The sequence below is a fragment of the Sminthopsis crassicaudata genome, chromosome 1 (genome assembly GCF_048593235.1).
Source record: "Sminthopsis crassicaudata isolate SCR6 chromosome 1, ASM4859323v1, whole genome shotgun sequence".
Lineage (NCBI taxonomy): Eukaryota > Metazoa > Chordata > Mammalia > Dasyuromorphia > Dasyuridae > Sminthopsis > Sminthopsis crassicaudata.
In genome coordinates, this window is record NC_133617.1 from 157,489,792 (window position 1) to 157,501,879 (window position 12,088).

The window sequence follows — 12,088 nt, forward strand, 5'->3', positions numbered from 1 at the left end:
AATAGGAATGCCAAAATGGCCTTGTTAGGCAAGAATATGTTCTGTTTAATTCCCCACCAATAAATGAACAACAGGAGACAGTAAAAAGAGTGCTGGGTTGTAGAGTAGATCTTGCTTCAAATATCAACTCTGCTAGAATTATTTTTTGCAACACTGACCAAATGATTTAAAATTTCTAAACTTCAGTTTTCTCATATATGAAATAAAAGGACTGTACTTGATAACATCTGAGTTTCTTAATGATTGTAGCTCATCCCAAGTGACAACCCTCCACTTTTTCTAGTTGCTAGATAAAGGATCCCATCAACAACAAACATTCTGGCAGTAAAAATTGACAGAAAACAAACAAACAAATAAACAAACTGAGTTGTGAGAACAAATCTTGCTATTACCTGTACATAAGCAAAATCCTTTTGTAGGCAATCTGGTCCTACCATAAGCCCCGAAATGTCACAGCTTTAGAAGAAAAACCATTTTGGGGTTGGAACATAAGCCACAATTGGACATTTGCATTGGTTCCTCCTACATGGGAACAACACATTCACTTCATGATATGGAAAAATTAAAACTTCAAGAATACAATTTTTCATTGGTCAGCAAATTCCATAAGAATTTTAATTTTGCTGCTTCTCTGGTAAAATTCAATTTTATTTCAACAGTACAGAAAAACAAGTTTGTTGTTCAGGCAAAGAAAACAAACACGTTTTATGATTTTATGTGACCTGATTTTTTTTAAAATGACCAAATTAACCATGTAATTGTATTGGTTAGTTAACTGAATATTCCCCGAGTCTTACCACCATTTTAGAGGAATTTGCTATTCAGATGTCATTTGATGCAGAGAACTGCTCTCAGATTCTGGATTACTGTGATTCCATGAGATGCAGCTACGTAACTAGGTTTATGAAGAAGTGAACAGCTAACAGTTTCATCAGTAAGATTTAAAAATTGTCAGGATATTTGAAAATAACTCAATCATTTGGAGCTGAAAGTGCCTTTAATGCCACATTAAAACATTTGTATTATCTTTTTCAAAAGATTATTTGTTCTCTAAAGAGTGATGTATTGAAATGTCGATGCTAATGATTAACCCCTTAAACTTTATCAGTTAATACCTGAAAATGGCAAGACGATTGCTGCATGGTAGTGAGATTGGAATGAATGACACTGCAGGTAGAAAAGAAAGGCAGGGATGATTCCTAAAATTAAGGTTGTCCACTTAGAAACTTCCTCCACAATAAGTTTTCAATATAGTCATTCCTTCTAAATTTAGTGAGGAAGCGATAAGTCAAAGTGCTTTTTAAAATTTTATTTATCAGTATGTCTAGTTAGCCATGTGTAGTCAAGTGTATGTGTGTGATTATGAGAGTCTGTATGTGTAGTATATAGATAAAGCACTTAAAGGTTTGCTGTGTACTCTATGCCAGACTGTGATAGAGATCATCACCATGATTCTATTGGTAGAAGCAAACATCCAGATGAAGCAACTCTTTATACTAATAATACATATTGGATCCTTCTCTGTAACTTGTAGTCACAGAGAGGTTCCCAAGCATTGAGAGGTGAAGTGATTTTCTCACAGCCTCTATGTGTCTGAAACAGGACTAGAATTTAGGGTTTCCCGATTTTGTGTCCTACTCAGTTAAACATGTGGGGCATATGTATTTCTAAGAATAATAATACATGTCATGATTCAAAACTTTATATTTATCATTCCATAATCTCTTTTGAGTCCCCAAATCTTTAAGAGTTAGGGAACAGTTCTGCAAACAAACTTCTTCATAGGTATAAAAGTAACTGAAAGGTATAAGGAATATGTGACTCCATTGAATTTTTTGTTTATTTATGATAAGAATAATATTTGACTAAATAAAGGAAAGCTTTAGAATTTGTTTATCATCATTATTTAAAGGTATTTGAGGAGTTTAAAGGAGAGCTCAGGTGAGGCCCTGCCTTTACTCTACCATCTTGGCTTCATTTCCAGAACTTTAATTATTTAGAGGATACCTGGGAAAAACAAAGAACATAACTTGTTTCTACATTATTTATTTAAAAAACTATTATTCATTCATCCCAGGCTCTGATATAAAAGAAATTATTTAGTTATTATAAATAACGTCAAGTATTTCTAATTTTTCTAAAATAATATTAGAACAAAAGATAAAGGTATAAATTACTGATATAATCTTAAGACCTTGAAAGTAAATTAAGGGTATCCATATTGCTGTCTTCTCCTGATATATTATTTAATGTATAAATTGAACATTATAGTCTGGCAAATTATCAGTTAAGAGATTAACTGGCCAATCATACCTTTGGTACAGTACACTTTTACCCTTCTCTTTAAAAACAAACAAAAATAACAATATGAAAAGCCTTCCTCTACATCCTAATATTTGGTGTTTTGTATGTATTTCATTTGTTCCTGTCATCCTCAGTATTTGCTATATATGTTTCTTGTTATAAAGTAAATGCATCTGAACAGACCATTAGGAGAAGTTTTTATGTCATCTTTTGTTTAAGAATAACACTTACCTATGTTTGAGCCAAAACAGAGTCTTGTAATTATAGCTACCTTAACATAACTTCCAGGATTACCTGCCCCCATGTGCTTCCTGCTCTATTTGTCTGCTTTCTTGGGAGGTCTCCTGCTCATTATGACCACTTGTTCTAAGAATATATTTTATTGAATGAAGGGGCACCCTGACCTTCTAGTCTAGGTCTGACCCCAAGAAAATTTTCTAAGTCCCTGCTAAGTTAATGAGCACGTGTTGTCTGTTTGATTTTTTAAAAAACTTAACCAATAAACTCAGCCAGATTCTACAAAGATAACACAGAAAAGAAAATACCTGGGGATCCCACATCACTGAAGTTGCAAAGTTTCATTGCATTAAAGAACCACAAAAATATCAGTCGTCATTCGATTGCTACTTATTAAACTATCCAGCCATCTCCAAGCCGTTGTTGCCTTCAATCTGACCTCTTCCTTCACTGGAACACAAACTCCTGAATTTTCCTAATGATATTTCACTAAATTTATCGCTATTTGTATTGTAACCCAGGTTTTTCAGCTTTCCCCAAATCAAATTTCTCCACTCAAACCTTCATGTTCCCCTGTACTCTACACTTTGACTTCTAGCTCTTGTTTATTCATTGCCTACTCCTATCAAAGGACAACTATGTGGCTCTGTGACTGGCTCACAGCGAGGAAGATTCACCATCTCCCTGAGTTCAAATCTATCCTTAGAAACTACTGCCAGTGTGACCCTGGGCAAATTACTTAACTTTGTTTGCCTCAGTTTCTTTATTTGTAAAATGAGCTGGAGAAAAACATGACAAACCAATCCAATATCTTTGCAAACAAACAAAAAATGGATCACAGAGTCAGACACAGCCAAATAAGTGAACAACTATTAAAATTTAAGCATTTTGAAAAAAAGTAGCTATTTATCCTGCCTTTTTGTATCCCTAGTGTTTAGCACAATGCCTGAAATATCATAAGCACTTAAAACTACTGCATTCACTCACTCACTTATTCATTCATCTAGTATGCATACATTTTTTAGTGAAAAGATTTCTTTCCAGGAACCAAAGTCACATGTCTACAACTTAGTATAGATCATTTCTGTGGAGCTTTCTCAGGTACACATAAGTGAAGTGAACTGCTTAAAGTCACAGAGATACTAATTGTCAGAGACTAGATATGCGTTAAAATCTTTTGAATTTCAAGTCCAATTTTCTATCTACCATGCTATGCTTCCTCCCATTATTAAGTTAATAATTTTACTTATATAAAGTAAGTTTATATGTTAATGTTGTGTCACTCACCCCTTGTAAAGGGAAGTTCCTTGAAGTGACAAATTATTAGCTATTTATTAAAATAAAATTCAATGCAAATAAATTTATCTTATACTTGGGCACAAAAAATCAACCTCACATGTTCAATGACAAAGGCATGTTTAGATAGGAGTTCTTTTGAAAAAAATGTGGCTGTTAGACAACTGCATGATCAATGTGAGTCACTAGTATGATGTAGCAGTGAACAACACAAAAAGAAAAAAAACAACTATGTTAATTTTGGGTTACATTTGGAAAGGCTTAATTCCAGAATAAGGCAGCACTATAGCAGTAGTGCCACTCTACTCTATCCTTACCAGACCTCATTAAAAGTCTTATGTTTTCTTCAAGGAACAATAGTTAATAAAGAACAATTATTATGCTGGAGAATATCCAGAGAGGAACTTAAAGTTCTTGAGTCCAAATATTGTGAGCAGTTGAGAAAGAATTAAGCATGTTTAACTAAAAAGAGATTTGGAGTAGGGAGAGATGTGGTGGAAATAGAACGAAAATGATAACTATCTTCAAGTTGTCCTCAAGAGGCATTAGACTTTCTGATTAGCTTCACAGAGCAAAAAATAGTAGAAGATGCAGAGAAGGAAATTTAGGCTTGATGTCAGGGGGGAAAATTCCCTATTAGAACTGTTTAAAACAGCACTGAGCTATTTTGAGAAGTACTAGGTTTCCTCATCCACAGAGGCTGGTATATTATAGTGAGAATTCATTTTATGAATGGGTAGGACTGATGATGATAGTATCCTCTTCCCATGCTTTCATTCTATGATTCTACAAATCAATGTAATATACGTGTATTCATGATAAATTTTGTGGCCCTTTAACCTTATTATTCTTTCTTTAAGTTGCTATTTTGCATTATAAGCTTTTTAAAGGGTGGGTCCTGCCTTGTACACGTAACTTCCTGGAATTGTCTAACATTGCCAGTTCTCCTTTTTAAGAGCCTGGGTTTTATATTATTCATATCCATATCCTCCTACCCATCTGTTGGAGATTTTTACAGTCAAACATTTCCACTGGGAACTGGAGAGGGGAAAAAATGGAAATGAAATTCAAATCAGTTAATCTGCATAGATGGAAAAACTCTCTTTTGGATTGTGATTCTCTGCTTTGTCAGTGTTTATAGCTGTGCTTCTTCGCCTCATTCCAGAATAGCTATTCTTTCTCTGTCAGCTATAGATAAATTGTTCTGTGTCCAGCTATTGTTTTCCGGAATTCTACAGCTATCCTGAATGACATCTAGTTATTCATTACTTTGTCATTATTATGTGGCTAATGTTGATAATAAATCTGATGTATCAAAATCTTATATTAGAAAGCATGCAAATAAGTAATGAGTTTGTATTTTTTGGCTTCCCAGTACAGGCAAGTTGCCATGTTCTATGAAATCTGCATCCTTAATGTGGCCTCTGCACATACTGGGTAGAATACATTGAAATAGTCCAGATGTGACAGATGCATGAATCCCAGTGAGATAATCTTTATCCTGGAGAAAATCCCAGAGCCTTATGGTGAGCCAAAGATTGGGAGTGGGGGGGAGGAAGCAGTTGAGGTAACATGATACATAACTTGTCCAGAAGCAATAATGCAATACTGTTAGGTCCGTTTTATTTTTGAATATAATATATAACATAACCATCTTTGTAAAATGCCACTGGGCAAATGTATAGCACAAAATAAACCCAATGTATCAAACAGAAAAGTCATCTTTAATTAAGATATCAATTAAAAAATGCTCAGCTGAACAGATGCCCCTTGCTCTGTGCCCAGAAATTCAGGGAATGGGAGCTTTTTCAGGTCATGAGAAAAACAGAAGACAATATCCTAAAGGATTTGGGGCAATTAGCACAGGCTCTCTGGTAGACCTTAACCTTTGGGATTTAGAACTATTAGTATGACTCTAAGGCACTTGTAGGCATCTCCTAAAGTTCACTGGCAGATCAGTACCACATAAGCAGAAAGATTCAAAAAGTTCAAATTGTTAAAAAAAAATGACTTATTTAATTCTTGTCTCAATTCCAACCTATACAACTTTGCATAACAATTCCAATTGCTGTTTAATCAATATTTATTATAGCTGTGGCCTTCATGAAAAACATAGCTCTCCTTGAAGTTTATTATTGTTTAGTTGGTACATTTTTATAATTCATGTTGAAACAATCATCTGAAAGATGAAATGCTGACTAAATATTAGGGATGCATTTCCACTAGCGTGTGAGCTTTTTGAGACCAGCAACTATTTTTGTTTCTTTGTTTTTTGTCTTTTTGTATCTTCCAAACTTGATATTCAGTGTTTGGCACATAGAAGGCATTTAACAATTTTTTTTTAACTTACTGACATTTAAATATATAAAAAGTATACAAAGGACGTAATAAATGATAAAATAACTTAACTGGCATTATTATGTTTATAAAGGACAGTATACACTTTGTCTCATCTGACCTTCACATTAATCCTATGTGAGTAGAATGTATAAATATTATTCCCACTTTACAGATTAGAAAACTAAAATTTTACAAGTAACAATTGTCAAAATCTTGGGCCGAACTCTAGCTGTGCTTTTACCAAGTACAGCATGCTTTCTGAAGGTTGAAACACATTGAATGTCATGACCATGATGTTCTTTAAACATCTGCAGTGTATATAGCACAGTTAGAAGAAGATTGAAATATAAATAATACATGCCATAAATAAATAGAATTCATCCACCTGCACATAATTTCCCAGGAATTGAATTAAGAAAAAAAAAAAAAAAAGAATCCTCAACTCTAAATCTATGATCATATAGCTCCATTTCCACTTCAGGCTACCTTTAAAAAAGCACATTTTTATGTATTACACAGTTCCTATTTTAAGGAAAGGATCATAAGGAAAGTATTGTGTTGGGAAATAAGGGTTTTATACCTTAAAGATTCTTATGTGCTCCCTCATTTTTATTGATGTTCCCCATATGAGGCAGTGTGGTTACATATCTTGGAATATCAGAATCTCCAAGACTTCCGAGTTGCAGGTGACTAAGTGTGCTATGGAGAGTGATATAGCAGACATATGTTGCCTACAGTATTTTTGCAGTGATGATCTAGACTCAAGGGGCAGTACCCATTGTTGTACTGAAATTCCTTAACCAGACAAAAAGGTTAATTTCTTCAGTTGCAAATGGGGATAATACCTATGCCATTTATTTCAAAGGGATGTGAGAATCACACAAAATAATGCCTTTAAAGGACTAAGATTTCATCATCATTATCATTATTATGATTATTAAAAGTATGATAGGGAAAACGTTGAGCTGGTCATCTTGGGGCAATGAGGTATCATAAAAGATAGTCTTTTGAGCACAACACTGAATGAAAAAAGGAGGGAAGGAAAGAAGAAAGGAGGGAATGAAGGAAAAAAGGAAGGGAGGGTGGTAGGGAAGAAGGAAGGAAGGAAAGAAGGAAGGAAGGAAGGAAGGAAGGAAGGAAGGAAGGAAGGAAGGAAGGAAGGAAGGAAGGAAGGAAGGAAGGAAGGAAGGAAGGAAGGAAGGAAGGAAGGAAGGAAGGAAGGAAGGAAGGAAGGAAGGAAGGAAGGAAGGAAGGAGGGAGGGAGGGAAGGAAAGGAGGGAAGGAAAGGAGGGAAGGAAAGGAGGGAAGGAAAGGAAGGAAGGAAGGAAGGAAGGAAGGAAGGAAGGAAGGAAGGAAGGAAGGAAGGAAGGAAGGAAGGAAGGAAGGAAGGAAGGAAGGAATGTTTTTGAATGAGTGATAGTAGTAGTGTGATTTTTTTTCCTTGAAAATGTGTTCTTGTGAAAATTACAATTAATCAATCAACAAACATTTATTAAGTGCCATTAAGTACCAGAAACTGCAAAGAGCTGGGAATACAATAAAAGGCAACAATCCTTTCTCTCAAGGAGCTTACAAAATAGTGAAAGATAACCTATAGTGAAGAGTGGAAAGTTTTCTTAAGGATAAGAAAAGGTGGTAAACAAGAGCAGAATGAAAATGAACTTTCGTTTAATTTTCCCAATAGCTTTCCACTTAACTTGGAAACAGTCTTCCAGTATGAAAAGTTTAGATTTATGTCCTGAGGAACTGCAGCTAATTGCTTTGCTCTTTCACAATCTTTCCTTACCTTAGTGTAATCAGACTATTGGCTCTCATTGCTGTCACTAGCTGTACTCTTCTATAGAAGAAATAACTAACTTGATTCCTCCTAATATATTGCACTGAATTTAATAGGATTTCCTGAGGGTAAAAAAATAAGGTCTTTATTAACTTAGTCTAATATTTAACTTGATTCCTGTCACTTTAAATCACTTTTACTTTCTCTGTCATTCTTCTCCTCTATGTGCAAGCAAACTCAAGTCACCTTTAGTTTTAAGTAAACTTTAGGCTTATGTCCTCAACTCTTAGAATTTATTTACAATACCCAATCCCATCAAACTTTTGTTCATCTCCATATGGGAGTGTGTGTGTGTGTGTGTGTGTGTGTGTGTGTGTGTGTGTGTGTGTGTGTATTTGTGCCAACCCAGAACTAAGCTATGTAGCCATTTTAATTCAGTCCTCCTACAGGAGAAGTCTTGTTTCTTTGTCATTTTGTGTGGTAGATCTATGAATGCTGAAAAATTAACACTTTTATTCAGTGGATTATTTTTACATTTTTAATTAAATTTCCTATTATTTTTTTTTTCTATCTTTTGGGGCCCATTATTGTTGTTTCCTTTTAGTCATTTCAGTTGTGTTCAATACTTAATGACCCTATTTGGGGATTTTCTTAGCAAAAAAACTGAAGTGGTTTGCTATTCACTCCTCATTTTATAGATGAGTTAACAGAGGCAAACAGGGTGAAGTGATTTGCCCAGGGTCACAGAGCTAGTAAATATCTAAGGGCAGATTTGAACTCGGGAAAGAAAACTCAATTCCAAACCCCAGGACTGGTCTTTGATCCACTACTGCACTACCAAGCTACCCCTTTTGGGCCTTAGGAATTTTATATGTTAATTTCATAAAATCACAAAGTTACCTTATTTTCATACAAGTCCAGTGGACTGCCTAATAAATCCCATTTTTAGCATGCCTAAAATCCACAAAAGATGTTTAAATATGTACATGACGGTTTGGTTTATATAATTTTATCAAAGATAATCAGTTAACTAGATTTTATTGCCTACTTAATAGGTGTAGGGGCCATTTTAAGAAACAAATTATAAATCAATCTAAGAACAATTACCAAACTACATTTCAACAAATGCAAAATAATGTGTCCAAATATATCTGCTCTAGGGGGAGTCAAGAATACAAAATTTTTTTTGCACTAAACTGTAAGCCTGCTAACACTGAAGACTACTTTTCTTCACTAGGGCATATAGTCCTTGATGTTGCAATTAGAATAATGCTATGTATCCTACAGGTGAGTTATAAATATTAATTTGTAAAAATAAGCATAATAGTGCTATTTTATACCCACAACATAATATTTCATTCATGTTGCAGGTAGGGAATATTAAAAATAGAATGGCGAAGCTTTAGAAACAGCAGTTCTGAAAGTCATGCTATGTTTTGAAAGGATTGAAATGAGCTTTTTAAACAAGGCTCTTTTTTGTGTATTTTTGTTGTGACTAGAATATGACAATTTGTATAGACTATTGGAGATTCTCATGTTATCTGTCAAGAATACTGACATAACCAAATGAACACACAAATTTAGGTGGATGAGTTAACAAAACATATTTCATTCATTTTTTCTCCCTTATTCTATTATATCCCTCCCCTCTCAAAAAAAAAAAAAAAAAGATTGATTCTTATATTGTACTTCATATGGTAAACAGCATTTTCCCCTAAAGTCCTATTAAGTTTAATTCAATCCAAGTTTAATTTTTTTTTTCTGTATTTAATCTCCTATAGTGTTTTACCTCAAATAAACTTGCAACATTTTACTTACATCTGTGAGGTAGCCAAAAGTTTGCTCAGCTGTTTGAAGCACCAGTTTCCGGGTCACCCAATCTAATTCTAAAGAGGGAGGAAAAGAAATGAAGCTTTCAATGATTTCAGTATGAACTGAAAGAAACTATTGACAAGTCAAAAAAAAAATGATCATATAGGCTTTGTCATTACTAAATTATTTATCAAGTCATACAACTAATTCTAAATTTATATATAAATGCTATTCTTAAATATTAATCCCAGTTCTCCAAAGAGTGAGCTCGATTATTTTCTACAAGACATTATCATAGTGAATTACAGCTATTGCAATTCTAGAATTAGTACAGAAAATACTCGCTATCTTTTTAGCCTCATTGGTTGGGACACAACAATATTAAGCTAAAGCCAAAGTGGGCTGTTTTTGTTTTTGTTTTTGTTTTGTTTTGGTTTGGTTTGGTTTGGTTTGGTTTTATGCGGGTCCATTAGATTTTCTATTTTCTCAGAGATAAAGTTTTCCTCCCAAGATGGATGTGTGGATGAGGCAGCAAAAATATATCAATGTTAGTTGAAAAATAAAACAAATATTACAATTGCATACCCTCCTCATAATAATATATCAAGTATATTATATATTGAGTACTGTATATATCAGGTATATTGTATACTGAAGACAACATTGACAGACAGGGGTATGTTGGAGATGGCATGGAATTTGGAAAAAATACCTGTGAATATTAATTCTGATATTTTGTAATCTTGGGCAAGTTTGTTCTGGGCCTCAGTTTACTAATCAGTAAAATAAAAGATTTTAACTCAATAATTTACAGGGTCCCTTTTATTATTGGACTTATGATACCATCATTATCATTACATAGTTTTCCCAAAGTATCAAATAATAATTAAAGGACCCAATAGTTAACAAAACTATTCCACTTGGAGAAAGATTGTGAAAAATTGAATAGACACATGTAGATGAATGAATTGGAAAGCATCTGCTAGAGCAAAGAAAATCAGAAAAAAGGAAAGACTATCTAAAATATGTATATATATATATTTATATGCATATATATATATGTATATATCTATATGTACACTACGCTATTTCTAATAAATGGTAAGAAACTCCATTATAATATTATAGGGTAATCTTGGATTTCTGAAGGCTGATGACCCCAAAAATGTCAATTAACCTCCTGTAATACAAATGTCTTAATTTGTAAAATGAAATGGTTGTATTCTCTGGACTTCTAAGTTATCTTTTATCAATAATATTAATAGATCCCTATGGAGTAACTTTCCATGTATACCTTATAAGCATATTAATAATCTTAGAATAGGCTTTTGTATAACATTAAATCATAAATTATTTTAGGATTAGTTTTTATAAAAGCAGAAACTTTAGAAAGACATCAAAAACAATATCAAGTATCAAAAAAATGTGGTTAAGAAGAAAAGATTATGGCCATTCTAATATGCTTTGTTTAAACAAGAGGACTATAACATCATAAATGAACAAAAGGAAGATATTGACTCTATAAGAGAACTTGAAATGATGCAAAAATTATACTAGAATAAGATGATCAAAGGAGCAGAGAGACTCCTCCAACTAGCATACAACTAATCTTCATGTGTAGCAGACATACTTATCTTGGTGGTGTTAATGTTGGATATTGAGCTGGATCCAGAACTGATTAGCTGATTGGATTAAATGGCATTTAAGGAATTGTGCAGTACTTTCAGTAATCCTGAAATATCTATCTTATCTAATCTATCCTTCTGTTATTTATATATCTTTAATGACATTTCCTTGGTGAAATTATATAGCTGTAAATCATGGGATACCAAGGTATATCCAAGGGATAAATAAATAAAAGATATTGAATTTAAAGAGTCTTCAGTTTGTTATCAATAAGGACATATGAGAAATGATATAAAAGACAATCACAGAGAAATGTGTGATTAGAAAAAATTGGGAATTTTCCTAAATTTTAAATTTTTGAAATTGCAAAAAATATTTGCAATAATGTTGACATCATCTGATGAATACTAATCATATTACATCAATGCATTAGAACCTATGTCTTTATTCCTACATATATGTATATGTATATGTATATACATATCAGAACAAGAGAAAAATGTTATATCCAATTGTTGTATACAATATCATATTGTTATATTCAATTTTTAACCCTTACCTAAGTTCAATAATACTTTTTATGCAAAGATGGAAAATTTGCATTAATGGGGTACAGAGGGGATGATAATGAACCCTATGGAATGAATTAATATCACTTTTTGGATATGATCAGTTTTCCTCCTTTTTTGCTTAACA

At 33.2% G+C, this 12,088-nt stretch overlaps 1 protein-coding gene across 2 annotated transcripts in view; it reads right to left on the reverse strand.

Moving 5' to 3' along the window:
- Positions 1-12,088, reverse strand: part of CNBD1 (cyclic nucleotide binding domain containing 1) — a 529,678-nt gene that overhangs the window by 33,382 nt on the left and 484,208 nt on the right. For both annotated transcript variants that reach the window (XM_074284959.1, XM_074284949.1), the window contains one exon: positions 9,773-9,840. In XM_074284959.1, coding sequence (XP_074141060.1) covers positions 9,773-9,840 — 68 coding nt within the window. The remainder of the gene's footprint in view (positions 1-9,772; positions 9,841-12,088) is intronic.